This window comes from Sprattus sprattus (assembly GCF_963457725.1).
Source record: "Sprattus sprattus genome assembly, chromosome: 3".
Lineage (NCBI taxonomy): Eukaryota > Metazoa > Chordata > Actinopteri > Clupeiformes > Clupeidae > Sprattus > Sprattus sprattus.
The window spans coordinates 53,196,570-53,211,569 of NC_137922.1; the positions used below are offsets into that span (position 1 = coordinate 53,196,570).

General features: G+C 41.2%; 3 protein-coding genes across 4 annotated transcripts in view; all 3 read left to right on the forward strand.

Annotated features, from left to right (window-relative positions):
- Window positions 1-1,402, forward strand: part of mical3b (microtubule associated monooxygenase, calponin and LIM domain containing 3b) — a gene marked incomplete at both ends in the record, with an annotated part of 29,118 nt that extends 27,716 nt beyond the window's left edge. Inside the window, 3 exons of the mRNA XM_080835571.1 lie at window positions 552-651; window positions 908-981; window positions 1,218-1,402. Coding sequence (XP_080691697.1) covers window positions 552-651; window positions 908-981; window positions 1,218-1,402 — 359 coding nt within the window. The remainder of the gene's footprint in view (window positions 1-551; window positions 652-907; window positions 982-1,217) is intronic.
- Window positions 1,403-2,543: 1,141 nt separating this feature from the next.
- tspan9b (tetraspanin 9b) lies at window positions 2,544-9,434 on the forward strand. The gene is made up of 8 exons (XM_080835245.1): window positions 2,544-2,782; window positions 4,636-4,699; window positions 4,902-5,093; window positions 5,359-5,433; window positions 5,705-5,806; window positions 8,220-8,354; window positions 8,650-8,733; window positions 8,864-9,434. The coding sequence occupies exons 2-8, from the start codon at window positions 4,637-4,639 to the stop codon at window positions 8,933-8,935; spliced, it is 723 nt and encodes a 240-aa protein (XP_080691371.1). The 5' UTR covers window positions 2,544-2,782; window position 4,636; the 3' UTR covers window positions 8,936-9,434.
- A 1,062-nt stretch (window positions 9,435-10,496) lies between these two features.
- dmtf1 (cyclin D binding myb-like transcription factor 1) overlaps window positions 10,497-15,000 on the forward strand; it is a 9,999-nt gene continuing 5,495 nt past the window's right edge. The window contains exons 1-7 of one of the 2 annotated variants that reach the window (XM_080833823.1): window positions 10,497-10,556; window positions 13,391-13,506; window positions 13,717-13,836; window positions 14,118-14,209; window positions 14,417-14,522; window positions 14,737-14,813; window positions 14,934-15,000. The exon at window positions 14,934-15,000 is cut by the window's right edge and continues 91 nt beyond it. In XM_080833823.1, coding sequence (XP_080689949.1) covers window positions 13,398-13,506; window positions 13,717-13,836; window positions 14,118-14,209; window positions 14,417-14,522; window positions 14,737-14,813; window positions 14,934-15,000 — 571 coding nt within the window. In that variant the 5' untranslated portion in view covers window positions 10,497-10,556; window positions 13,391-13,397. The remainder of the gene's footprint in view (window positions 10,557-13,390; window positions 13,507-13,716; window positions 13,837-14,117; window positions 14,210-14,416; window positions 14,523-14,736; window positions 14,814-14,933) is intronic. The other variant, XM_080833824.1, reaches the window with a different exon arrangement.

Consider the following 15,000-nt stretch of genomic DNA (forward strand, 5'->3'; position numbering starts at 1 on the left):
GTGTGTGTGTGTGTGTGTGTGTGTGTGTGTGTGTGTGTGTGTGTGTGTGTGTGTATTTCTGTGCATGCTTGTACTCTCTTTCACTCTGCATTGTTTCTTTGGCATGTCCTGAGTTCCCCTGTCCCATTATCACTCTCTCTCTCTCTCCGCCTTTTCTTTTTCCTCTGAAGGTGTACTCCTCACCATATGCATCCTTCCATCCCCTATTTACAAAACAACAACGTATCACTTCAGAATGTTCCAATGTCCCCATTCTCTCTCTCCCTCATTTCCCTGTCTACTCTCTCTACCTCTCTTCTCTCCCTTTCTCTCTCTCTCTTTCCCTCTTTTCTGTCTCTCTTCCCCCCTTTCTCTCCCTCTTTCCCTCTTTTCTCTCTGCCCCACTTTCTCTCTCTCTCTCTCTCCACGTATCATTTTGTTCTGTTCGTTTTTGGACAAAGTAATGGAGAAAAGGATGTCACACACACACATTTACTAAGCAGCAGCGTATCACTGTAGAGTTTGTCAGTCGTCCATATCTGTGCCTCTGTTTGTGTGTTTGCCTGCTGAAGCCATGGGAGTGAGAGATGACCCCTCTCTGATGCAGCAGTGGTTTAAACTGGTGCAGGAGAAGAACGCTCTGGTGCGCTACGAATCGGAGCTGATGATATTGTGAGTATGATTCACACACACTCTCACACACACAAACACACTCTAATAACACAATTATAGAATATCTTCACAGGCTATTTCCGTCTCTCTCTCACATACACACAGGAATACACTGATACATACTGTATGTGCCATACACAGCCTACACACAGATAGTGTTTTACTTTCCATTAATGCTGTGTGTGTTTGTGTGTGTGTGTCTGTGTGTGTGTGTGTGTGTGTGTGTGTGTGTGTGTGTGTGTGTGTGTGTGTTTAGTGCACGAGAGCTGGAGTTGGAGGATCGTCAGAGTCGTCTCCAGCAGGAACTCAGGGAACGAATGGCAGTGGATGGTGAGCCCCTAACCTTTAAACCCTGGCCTTTAACTGTCTAACCAGGAATGTTATACCTAACTTTACTGCAATATACAGATGTTCACCACTGTTGAGAAGGTATCCAATCCAAAACTTTATATAAATATATATCTTATTATCACATTATCTTATATTATGGATGGCAAGACCATGATGGTCTTAACAATATCCAGTCTACGTCACTCTTATTCCATCTGTCTTTCTGTCTCCTGTAGACCATTTGAAGGGAGAAGAGGAGCTTGCAGAGGAGAAGAGCATTCTGGGAGAGATGCTGGAGGTGGTGGAGCAGCGTGATTGGCTGGTCTCCCTGCTGGAGGAGCAGCGCCTACGGGAGAAAGAGGAAGACCGAGATCTGGAGGCCACCATCCTGTCTAAGGGCTTCAGTCTACACTGGACTTGACACACACACACACAAATACACACACACACACACACACACACACACACACACACACACACACACACACACACATACACACACACACACACACACACTCACACACACACACACACACACACACACACACACACACACACAAACACAAATACACAAACACAAACACAAACACACACACTCACACACACACACTCACACAAACACAACAACCATCTAAAGATACAGTTCTCACTTCTTCGGAACTCAAAAAAAAGGTGATATAGAAGTTATCTCTCCTTGCACTGTCTGTGCGTTCTGTTGTGCTCCATGCGAAGGAGACTGGAGATGCCTTGCTGCCGAAAAGTGCTCTCTCAGTGCATTCTGCTGTTTGCCTGTGTGTGAGAAAGACTTACAATGCTCTGTAGACTATATCTTCACCACTACAGATTATGCAAATGAAAATGGATGTCTTACTTTGTCCAGAGTAAACCAGTTAAAAGAGTACTGATAGTCATTATTTTTTTCACAAGCTAATGAAATAATCAAATGGAGGTGTTGTATTGACCTTTGGTGAATTTATAATGGAAAGTTCTCAGACATATTATGTTTGACCATAACCACATGGGAGACATCATCCTCTAGGAATAAGTGCTGCTTTGGCTTGTACAGTTGTCATTATGCCTAACTATATACTACATAACTATTATGGCAACAATGAGCGTTCACTTATAGTGCAAGTAGCATTACATTACATGATAATGAAATGTGACTGTCGATATACATTTGTCTTACAATGTATATGTAATATTTTCTTTTAATAAAACCTTTGCATTGCACCATTATTCTGGTCTGTTCATGTGGAATGGGGCATGGCTAAACTGTATGCCTCTTTTCGTTCGACAAAGTACAAAGTTAAGTTGCCCAAATGCTGGTCCCTTTGGCAAAGCTCTGGGCTTGTCTTTAAACCTCAGTCTTTGATGTGAGGCCTTTCGTGCAAAATACTGGGTGCCCTACGCTTTTCATCCAATCCTGCGTCGGCAATCTGGAGGATTTCCAGGAACAATTTCCCCCTCCTCCAACTCAGTGAAACAGTCACGCCTCCCGAAATCAGTTCATCTTTTCCGCAGCTCCGCTATTTCCGTTCTCTTCAGATGGCTAGGAAAAACACAGGGAACCAACAACTGATTAGGGATAGATTACAAGTGCGAAAGAATCTCATCGTCTATTAGCATTTAGTATTCAAGTTTTTTTTTATTAATCCACGAAATACGTAGTCGACTTTTTGTTCATGAAAACGAACGCGACGCACACAAGAAAGAAACACGCAACTTGTAAAGAAAGTTGAGCCTTGGACTATCACTGATAAAAAGCGATTCGCTACTATAAAACACTATCTCCAGTAAGGTGGGTTTGAGTTACATTTTGACTTTTTACATGACCAGTACTTTAACATGTCGTTCATTTCTAAGATTATCCATTCATTTGGAGCATAACTCTAGCAAGTGTTTCGTTTCGTTAAGTGAAATATAATCCGCTTTTAAACAAACCTGTCTAGGAAGTTTAACTTTGTCCCTGAACCCCCTGTCAGTCGTAACCATATACATGTCTATGGTCGTAACTGTTCGGTTTGCATGTTTCTGGTCAAGTATATGTGTGGTCTGCGTTCCTATCGGATGATGTGTTTTGCAGAAACTTCCGGTAGGCTACTTTGAGCCGCATGGAGATTGGAGAACATTAGCGCATCCTGCGAGGAAAAAAACAGACGAAAATAAAACCTCTGTTTAAAGGCTACGCTCTCTTTGTCATATAGGCATATGTGCTGAACACTTTTAAGAATAATATATGGACCCGGAGTCTAACTAATCTTCTTTCAAGTTGAAACCCACGCAAACTGCGCTCGTTGTGTACATCAACAAAGTTACTCAGCTTGACTGTATGCTTTATTCATATGGTGTTGCGCTGTCTTACTTTGATACTTCTCATATAGCCTCAAGACTATCCATGTTGTGAAGTCAGGGCACTAGAGAGAGTTGGCTTTGAAACATTGTGGCGTGCATGAATTGTCTAAAAATAGCAGAAGGCTGATTCATCTATTCCTGTGTTAATGATCCAACTCAACAATAAATTCGTTGGGCTATTCATAGTTGCGAAAGTTTTAGCTACATGTGATAGTATGTTAGGGAACTTACATTGTATTGCATGCTACAGTAACGGTAATTTCCATGTGATGAATTAAGGATTTCAGCTATTTACTACATGTACTACATGATAATACATGCATTATGTCTTTACTCCTGAAGTATTTTTTCTTTACTTTACTTTTGAGTATCTCATTTTCATTAATACACTGAGATCCAGAAATGTTCATAGGTGTCAGGTTCAGCTAAGTAATCTAAATACTGTCCTTTTTTTATTTATTGCTCTCGTTTTTGTCATTTTTGTACTATGTCGTGTAATAGTCTACATGAAGAAATATCAGGTGAATTGTATTTCTATGGTATTTATGTTTCAATTCATTTTATTTTAAGGTGTTAGGATCTGCATTAATGTCATTATACATGTCATTGTAATGATTTGTTAAATTACAGCTACACAACCTTTAAATAAAGAAAACATATGGGAGCTTTGTGAAGGGTGTGCATGCTCATGTGTATGTTTACCGTGGATTACTGAGATGCAGATTAGACTTCTACGATTCTCTCTCCCTTTCTCGCTGTCTCGTGTGTGTAGCTGTGTGTGTGTGTGTGTGTGTGCTTGTGCGCGTTCGCATGTCTAAAAAAGAGAGAGTGAAGCATTTTTCTCACAGCCGGATCTTCTAATTTAGAGCCCATGTGTCATGCCCATATATGGACATCTGCCATGCTCTCCCTTTCCTATTAGATTATGAAAGATGTCTATTTGATTTGTTTCAGTTTCTGAAAGATAAATACAAAATTAGTTCACTGATGGAGCATATTTGGCCTGTTTTTGTTACTCCACTGTGTCTCTGATTGCGCCACAGGTCAAGGAAGCATGTCAGCTGCAGGAGAGTATGCCAGCTGGCTAGTTTGTGTGTGTGTGTGTGTGTGTGTGTATGTGTGTGAGACAGAGAGAGTGATGGGGGGGTGTTAGATGAAGAATGTGCTAGATGATGTAGTCCTGTGTGTGTGTGTGTGTGTGTGTGTGTGTGTGTGTACATGTGTGTGTACATGTGTGTGTGTATATGTGTGTGTGTGTAGCGTTTCTATGTTTCTTAGTTTTGTGTGTTTCTTTTTCAGGATGGCACCGGGCTGTTTGTGTTGTGTGAAATACATGATGTTCCTTTTCAACCTGATGTTCTGGGTAAGTTGATTCACACACACACACACACACACGCACACACAAACACACACACACACACACACACACACACACACACACACACACACACATATACACATGCAGAGGTTTGCTGGCTGAGATTAGATTTAGCTTGTGTTTCACATTGTATAACTGCTGATTATTTGAAAATAAAGCCCATCTCTCTTTTTCTGTGTGTTTGTAGTTGTGTGGCTGTGGTCTGTTGGGAGTGGGTGTGTGGTTGTCGGTAGCCCAGGGCAGTTTTGCTACCTTCTCCCCCTCCTTCCCCTCCCTCTCTGCTGCCAACCTCATCATCACCCTGGGCACAGTCGTCATGCTTACCGGCTTTCTGGGTTGTCTGGGTGCTGTCAAGGAGAACAAGTGCTTGCTGCTAAGTGTGAGTATCAATGGACACACAGACACACACTCAACTGAGTAAGTGTAGTGCAGGATAACTGTATTTCTGAACTCTGGTTGCCTCTTCACTTCCCCTTTCTTAAGAGTTCCAGTAAGCTTTTAAATCTCTCAAGTAAATCTAACGAAATGACAAATGACAGAGTGTGTGGTTTCGAGCAGCGGGCCATTGTAACATTCTTTCAGGACATAGGATTGGTTTCAGTTCCATATAAATAATACGGTCTCCTTAACTGTCTTTTCTCCAGTTTTTCATCGTTCTGTTGGTCATTCTGCTGGTCGAGCTGATTTTGCTGGTCCTGTTCTTTGTATACACTGATAAGGTATCATTTATACTAAAGTTTTGTGTATTTTCACATACACCGTATATGAATCAAACAATATAGGGTGTAATTATATAGCCTGGATAATTTCAAAGTGTAACACTACATGATATTATTAGTATTTTGTAGTGAGGGTATCTTATAGTATGTAAAACATTGCCACTGTATCGATGTACACTGTATGTAAAGTTTGAATCCACTAAAATATCAATAATACATATAATGCATCTGATTAATGATCTGCTTGATCCCTGACCTTTGAACTTAACAGGTGAGTGAGAACGCCAAACAAGACCTGAAAGATGGCCTCCGACTCTATGACACACAGGACAACATCGGACTGCGTAATGCATGGAACATCATCCAAAGAGAGGTGTGTGTTGGAAAGAGTATGTTTTCCCTCTGAGCATATAATGGGGGACTCGCATGTACGCATTGGAGGCTTCAGCTGAGACTCTTCTCTTTCACTCTAAAAAAAGGGGTGCCATCATGCGTTCCGTGGTTCCTTTGCTTTGCTTGAGTTGCTTGCGTTAGAAAACATTTCAAGCGGCAGCACAGGCGCTAGCCAATTAAATTATATTTATGCAAATATTCAGAGAGCTCTCACCTTGAAAAAATAAGCCAAGGAACAAACTCCATTGGCGGCCGTTTTTGTATTGTATGTATTGTTCTTGGCTTTTTTTTCACTTACATTTTTGAAAAGTTACAGAGAAATAGACACTGTACAATATGAGAAGCCCAACCAAGAAATATGTCTGAAGTGATTTGCTAGGAGTCTGTCAGCTAACTTTCTTATGTTAGCAAGAGTGTCCTGTAAAGTCCCAGTCACACATACACGTTGCATTAATGCTTGATGGTGGACTTGCCCAATGTTTGGAGGTATGTTGAGAAAGCTGTTGTAAACGCAGAAGTTATAGCAAGATTGACAGGTCAACAAGCAGTTTGAAGCCTATTAACGCCACAGACAGCAAGAGGACCATGTGGAGCCATGCTTTAATTTTGAGAAAAAAGCCAAGACCAGCTTGTCTGGGAATTACCCGCCCCTTCACTGCATTTCATTTGCTCAGTTAGTCTGGCGAAGTACAAAATGGAGGTCCACTTCACTCACGTAATTGGACACGCCTTTAACCAATCAGACCAACGATACTATACAACGATACAACGATCGGTAATAAAGCAAATACATCTTTTTTCTGTATGAATTGTTCCAGAGCAGGTTTCTGTTCTATTTTCAAAGAAAACTTGCCTTTGAAATCATCCAAGACAGCCGCGAGAGCAGTATATAGTTTTGCTGTGCTTTCTCTTTGCTTTCGCTTTTGTTAATTTGACGTGTTTATTTTAAATCCGCCAATGGCGCGCCAAGTAGCCAAAAGCCAGTTTGTGATTGGTTCCAGAGATTCTGGAAATGTTGAAATGAACGGCTATCCAAAGTTTGCCAGACCCACTTCAGAGGCAAAATCAAATTGGCCGGAAGAAGAGGGGCGGACTTCCCAGACTAAAGACCAGCCCCACACTTCCCTGTTTCTTGGTATTTTTGAAAAAATCTGTGAAAACAAACTAGTTTTTAAACAAAATGTTTTAAAAAAACACTGCAATCTATGGAGTTTGGTCTATTTTTTCCAGTTGAGAGCTCTCTCTGAATATTTGCATAACCGTGATTTGATTGGCTACCACCTGTGCTGGAATATTTGCATAAAGACCATTTGATTTAGTTTTTCTAGCGTTAACATGCATAAGCAACTGAAGCAAAAGCGAAACAGCAGAAGCACAATTCAGTTCGGCAGCGCATAGCGTCACCCCATTCAGAGTAAATGAGAAGTGTCTCCGTTGAAGCCTGAAACGTGTACATGTAAATGGGCCATAATGAATGGAGGGAAACTGATGCTGCATGTCCACTGTTCCTGTGTGTCCGCCACCTTGGAAAGATATATTTTATTTTCCATAGATAGCAGCAAGGCATTGTTAACTTTTGCACAAAGTAACTCGGGAAGGTGGCCTGGCTGTTTGAGCAGTTCTGGCACAACAAGAAGTTGGTCCAATCTCCCTATTATGCCAAGGAATCCGGTGGAACGTATTTATCCAATGAAAGCGTATTCTTTTATTAACAGGTGATGCTCTGGTAGAGATGGTCTTGAGTCCGTTGTTGTCTAAAAAATATTTGTTCCACTTATCAAACATTTTGTACACACTTTGGCGGTTTATTACACAACCCTCCAGAACACAAACCAACAAAACAGAGCTTTAGACAAAGATGTTGGTGATTGTTTGTGTGTGGTGGGTTTTAAGATTGCATTGCGTAATTTCAAGCAAATAAGCTTTCAAAATTGCTTGCATTAGTAAGTCTTAATCAGTATTATTTGCTTGTGTGTTGAATACCATTTTATGCTGCACCAGAGAATACTTTAGCCAAGTAGGAAATGAAACACCCATAAGCGGCAAACTGAAATGATAAACAAAACGCCCTTGAGAGCCGAAGCGAGGGGAGGTGAAGCGTTTGTAGGCAAAATCACACTGGAACATGTCCTGCCGCATTACAATTGACCTTTCACAGAGTTTGACAGACTTTTCCTCACATAGAAACAATTGCTAAGGTAGGATTGGACAAGAACCATACAGGGTCTGGAATTTGTGAAAGGTCAATTGTATGGAAAAGAACATTACGACACGTTACTGGTGATAATATCTGGATTTTTAGACTGTTACCCTCAGTACTTCAAGATGCCGTTTTCAGTCATATTCACAGTTTGGTGTGTAATATGTGTGTGTATGTGCGTGCGTGTGTGTAGTGGCACTGCTGTGGGGTCAGTGGGTACACAGACTGGTATGATGCCCTGAAGGAGAAGAGAGTGCCTGACCGCTGCTGCAAGAACCACTTCCTGGATTGTGGCCGCAACTCCTCTAGCTCAAGCCTATGGTCTCAGGTCGGTGTGTGTGTGTGTCTCTGTGTGTGTGCATTCACAACATCTCTGGTAATGGTTTCTCTGGTTTTTGGTGTTTTTAAATCTCATACACAAAACAAGGATTTCACCCAAATATAGCTGTGGAGTATTCATTAATTAGGTCATTCATGTCTGATTCACTAATAAATAGCACATTTCTTCATTGATGGTGACTGAATCACCCTTATAACAATAAAGTACCATTAAATCAATATAAGAAGTACATCGTACAATTATGTAGGATTGTAAATTGATCTTATCTCAATCTATTTCACAGGGTTGCTATGAGAGAGTGGAGGAATGGCTAGATGACAACAAACACTTGCTTGGAACTATTGTCATGGGCGTGCTGGTTATACAGGTATACACACACACACACACACACACACACACACACACACACACACACGCACACACACACACACACACACAGAGATCACATGAGCATTAGACCTGGACTGACCTTTCCTTCTGTTTTCTTGCTGTTGCAGTTGCTGGGACTGGCCTTCTCCATGACACTCTACCAGCAGATACACCGTGCTGGGAAGAAATACAGTGCCTAGAGATACGGCAATAATGTCGCTCTATGAAACTACATCTCCCAGAATTCCACCCTCTACATGCACTGACAGTGACAGTACCCTGCCATTTGCTGGCATTGTATCATTTGAGAGGACCTGTGGGAGTTCTGCTATCCGAACCAGCATAAACACTTTTACTGTTTGTGTGTGTGCGTGTGCGTGTGCGTGTGCGTGTGCGTGTGCGTGTGCGTGTGCGTGTGCGTGTGTGTGTGCGTGTGCGTGTGTGTGTGTGTGTGTGTTTGTGTGTGTGTGTGAGTGAGTGAGTGAGTGAGAGAGAGAGAGGGTTAGAGGATGGCTGAAGATGCTTCATACACATTACCAGAGACTCTGAGCTCTCAGCCATGATATCTTGCTCTGGATCAAAAGTGTACTCTTAAGTGAGTGTTTTGTATCATTATGCCAAAGATTCTACATTGATTATACTTATACTGTTACTATAAAACTGTTCTGTGTCTTTTAATACAACAGGCTGTTTATTTGACTCAACTGTGGTGTGTTTGTGTAAAAGCCTCTATGGGTCATGGTGCTAAGATATTTTGGCATTCCCTCGCAACAGTTTTACTTTCACTCACAACAGCAAACTGCAAAACTGTTGCAAGGAAACGCAAAACTATTGCGAGGGGAGCACAACACTATCGTGAATGCGAAAGTAGCTTGGAAAATATATTACCACCATGACCCTTAGGGCTCCAGATGTTTGTAGGTGTTTTGTACAATCTCTGTTTCGGCCAAGCAAGCCTCAAATATAATGTAGCCTATGTAAAGGGTTTGTTTTTTCAAATAGTTGTAACACTGTCATTTCTGGATGAATAGTATAGTTACCGTGTACTCATAGTTTGCACTGAGAGATGTTATCATTACCAGCGGAATAGCTGAAATTATTTTTTTGAAGTAGATCTTTTTAAAGCACCCAACTTTGTGTTGCCTTACATAACCCCACCACTGCTGGAGAAAATGGCTATGACTTTAAACTTGTTATGGAAGCTGTCCACCAATCCAGTCACTGCATCTTATTCACCCATAAGCCTACACCAAGAGAAAATGAAAAAGACCTAATGCTTAAATCTTACTTTATTTCCTGGCATTGGCGTAGCATATGGTTATGTCTACCCTATAGCATTTTTACAACTAATTATTATTTTCTGCACGTAGCCCTACAGATTCAGTAGTTTAAGCTGTTTTGCCATGCAGGGATGGACCCATAAACAATCTTGCAATGGGGTTGGCCCACCATCCTTAAAATAATAATAATAAGAAGAAAACATAGAAACACAATAGGTTTCCTGCAGCTTCGCTGCAAGAACCCTAATAATTAGCTGGGGCTGAATTTACAACTGTCTGAACGTGATGTTTGGAAGACACTTGCATGTTACAAGTTTAAATATTTGAATTTAAATTATAGTTTGTTGGTTTAATTATTGCCAATGAATGCATCTGAACTTTAAAAAGTGTTGTATGCACGTTTAATAAATATCGACACCACCGGAAGTCAATGTGAAGAATGTCTGTTCATTTCCGGTCTTTGGAAAAATAATTGTTTTCCTCCATCCTGGCACTTGTCTCCATCCTGGTCTCTCCGAAGTGCCCGGACCAAAAACAGGAAGTAAGTACCGAAATCAAACCCTAAAATTCACTTTCAGTTCGGGCACACACCGTGCATAAAGTGCCGACCTTTCGAGACTGTTCTGCAAATGTATACCGGAGAAAACAGAAAGCGCAGATTGTCAATCGACATCATAGACATCGTGAACCTCAGCTGCCAAACGAACATGGCGTCTCTGTTTTTTTTTTCGTCTTCTTACATTTAGCTTTGTAGTGAGCATGTTAACATGCCATGCTATCAGTTAACTCCCGGAGGTAACGTTAGCCGACGTAAACGCTGACTATGTATCCGTACGTGCAACCATTAACGTTTTATAAACCAAATTATTTAAGGTTGATATGTGAACTTTACATTGAGCAACTGAAAATTGTCAATCATATTGTGTTGCACACACATATGTTCGTTTGCAGCAAGACTGCCACAGGCTAGGATTATTGGCCAAGTGAGTGAGCTGAAGTTGGGGCGGTAGTTGTCGCGTTATTTCAGTTCCTGGTTATACAGCAGTATTTCCTGTGTCACCAGAGAATTTTCTGTTTCATTTGATGTGGAATAAAAGTTTTTACTGACTGTTGAGCTACTGAGCGAATATTTGAGTGTCTGTGTCGAATGTAGACTTTTAACACGCTTCACGTTAAGCAACTTCCCAATTAATTCAAGGCTGTATACTCCCTATTCACTAGCCTGACGATGTCATACTCATAATTCTAGTCAGAATATGAGTCTGAGACCGGACTATTGGGCTGTGATTATGGGGCGTGTTTCAACGAACCAGGAAAGAAAATTCCTCTTCGCTGAATTGGATACCTAGAACCAATCAGAGCAACGTAGTATTTCCATCTGATAGATTAAACTTTTACCTGATCCCGTAGGAAGGACGGCAAAAACATCTTTTCAATCGACAAATGCCTTGATCGCGTTTCTCTGTTCCTCTTTCAAAATGAATGCGCTGTCATATCTGTTGAGACGTTACTTAATTAGCACTCAAGGCTAGAAGCTACCATTCGTTTGAATGTTCTTTTTTTCTACGCGTTAGCATAACCTATCAATAATGCTCTAGAGTGCTTCAGTTAAGACCCATAATCCTGGGCAACACTCGTTTTGCGTATACACAACTAACCGAGTCAATGTAGACATATAAAAGTCGTGTAGATAGCTTAAATCATATAAAATATGTCCCACTAAGCTTCCGAGACGGCGCCATCTTTGTTCGATGTATACCGGTATTCTATCTAAATCTGTCCATCAACGTATAAAGCCCGCCCTTACAATTTGAATGGTCAGATCACTTTTCGGGGCCGTTTAAACCCTCCCAACTAACTCGACTCCAGACTGAATCTCCAGACCAAAAATTTTGTGGGCGGAGTTCAGGCTGGTATCCAGGCTACCTATTCACAGCATCTAACTGGTATTAGCGGTTTACTACAGTAAGATTCGTAGGGTCAGATATTGTTTGCCTTTATTAAAAATTCAGTCTGTCTCATCATGTTGTGCCCGAGCCCCATACATAAGGAATGCACTGCCTACATTTATAACCATTGTTTAAACTTTAAACAATGGTTATAAATGTAGGCAGTGCACACCTGATTCATACTTAAACTTTAAAGTATAAATCAGGTGTGAAAATGGCAATATACAAAAGCCATAGGCTACACTAACAACCTTGTCTTTGTGTTCCACAAAATGGATGGGGTCTATGAAGTGGTACACTCAAAACTATCATTATGACATTACAATTTGACTGTTCTAGGTGAATTCTCACAACTAACGCATATAGTAGTCTGATTTCTTGTTTATTAATTTTGTTACTTGTGTAGGCCACTAACCTCTCAGTAGGTTGTGCCAAAGTATTTGTCAATTGAGTTTCTTGTTTATTAATTTTGTAACTTGTGTAGGCCACTAACCTCTCAGTAGGTTGTGCCAAAGTATTTTGTCAATTGAGTTTTGTTCAACAATGCTGGCCAAGGTCAATTATCAGGGAATGACACAGATGCACAGTGAAACCCAAACACTAAGAACTCTTCACTGACTTTTTTTATTTAGTCAGTGAAGTTCAGCCTGAACCTCAACCATACCACTCATTATTAAACATGGCCCGCTATTTCCTGTCCCACCACCTGTCTCTTTTTTCATTTACAGAGAGTTCAGTGGTGTTAGGCTAGTTATACGCATCATTAAACCCATGTCAGGAGAATGAATTAAAGGGTATTTTGAGGGATATTCTTCAATCCTAAATTACAGCCAAACAAGGACACCCCTCCTGTCTGTGCTCCTAAAGCTCTGTTGGAACACATACTATTGTCTAATGCTCAGTCTGAACCAGTTTGTTGCCCATTTACAGATCCAGGACTGCAGGAGCTTTCTTGAGCGCACACACTACTAGTCAGATATGTAGACAAACATGAGGAGAATTAAGCTGAATTTGATGAAAAGGATAGCCAAGGATTGCACCTTTAATTTAATATAATTTACTAATCAAGCCTAGTGATTTTTTTGTTGGAAGAGTAATCCTAAGTGATTTGGCCTTCTACATATAGGGTTATTCATTGGTTGATCACTGTTGCTGGATCACCTCATAAGAGCCATTTGTGTCAACCTGGCAGCCTCATTGAAGATGCCTCGGCTTAAAGACAAACCTCTTTTTCCCCTCCTATCAGGACTCAGAAACTCTGTCTGAAAATGTAGATGTTGAGTTGTGTGTGTTAAGGAGCTGTGTTGTGTGTGACCTCTGGCAGTGGTGCTTGTGTGTGTTAAGGAGCTGTGTGTTTTTGCGTGACCTCCGGCAGGGGTGCTTGTGTGTGTTAAGGAGCTGTGTGTTTTTGCGTGACCTCTGACAGGTTGATTATGAACAGAGGGGAGGATGTGTCTGACACTGTGACTCTGGAATCTGTGAACTCCGTCACCTTGACCCAGGACACGGACGGTAACATCATACTCCACTGTCCTCACAATGGTCAGCAAACACAAACTATGCCTTTCGCTCAGTTATCCATCACACAATCCAATCTGCCACCACAGAGAATTAATATATTTGCACACAATATTTAGGGTTGTCTGGGAATAAATGAATTAATAAACGTTGGACTTTAGAGGGTGTGAGTGTGTTTTATGGATATTTGAACTACATGCGTGTCACAGCCTCTGACCTCACCTGCTTCCTCAGGTGACGATACTGTGCTGGAGGCGGGGTCGGAGCAGGTGGCCAAGAGACTGCGGCTGTCCAATGAGGAGCCACAAGATTCACAAGACTCCACCCCTCAGTATTCAGTCGTCACCCTCCCTAGTGAGTTTATGAACACAGTACACAGGAATACACACACACACACACACACACACACACACACACACACACACACACACACACACACACATAGATCACACTTGTTGTCACATTGTTTTCTCCAGAGTGCTAAAAATGGCATTTATTGTCGTATTACTGTAACATTCATGATTCACTAATTCATTTTCATCCTGTGTATTTTACATCTAGAATTATGCTACCTAAAAATTACTATTAATTGTAAAATTCTTCTTGGTTGTTAGAGAAATGTACTGTGTGTGTAGTTTCAGAGAATGACGAGGGATTTGAGGTGACAATGACTGCAACGGAGATGACGGAGGGTGAGCTCGATCAGGATGGAGTGGCCCAGATTCAGGTGCTGGTCTTCACACAAAATCATATGCTGTTTAAACACATCTGAGTGTGTGTGCATTTGTGCACAAGTGTATTGATGTAAACATAGATGATGTCCCATGTATTATGCATGCACAGTTTCTGCAGCTGTGCATTTCGGAGGCACACGTAGTCCCATGTTGTGTTGGTGTATTATAGTTCACACGTGTGTGTTTGTGTGTGTCTGCAGATACTGCAGGACGAGGATTCTCTCTCCCCTCAGAAAACAGATGTTTCCCCTGTGAGTCAAGCATGGTTCACCACAAAAGAGGACAAAGACACACTTGTCAATAAAGGTACATCAATACATATTCACACTCACACTCATATTCACAGACGCAAACTCACAATTATATTGGGAAAGTGAATGACACTCACACAAACCCACTGGTTCACATACAATCAAATCTCTGTACACAACAATAACAACACATATAGATGCATGTGCACCCATGCTTGGGAAAACTCTCTCACACACTCACCCATTTTTAAACATGTTTCTCCCTTTAGGGCACAAGTGGAAGCAAGGGATGTGGTCAAAGGAAGAGATTGACATTCTGATGAATAACATTGATGGTTACCTGAAGGTACGACTCTCATAACTTCTAGACTGTAATGTCAGTTATGTTTAGTGAATGAGTGGGTGGTTATTTCTAGTGGCTCTGGAATGCCTTGCAGGTATTAAGTGTGTGCTGTGTGTTGTTCAGGGCCGTGGCATCCAGGATCCCACAGAGATAATATTTGAGATGTCGAAAGACGAGCGCAAGGATTTCT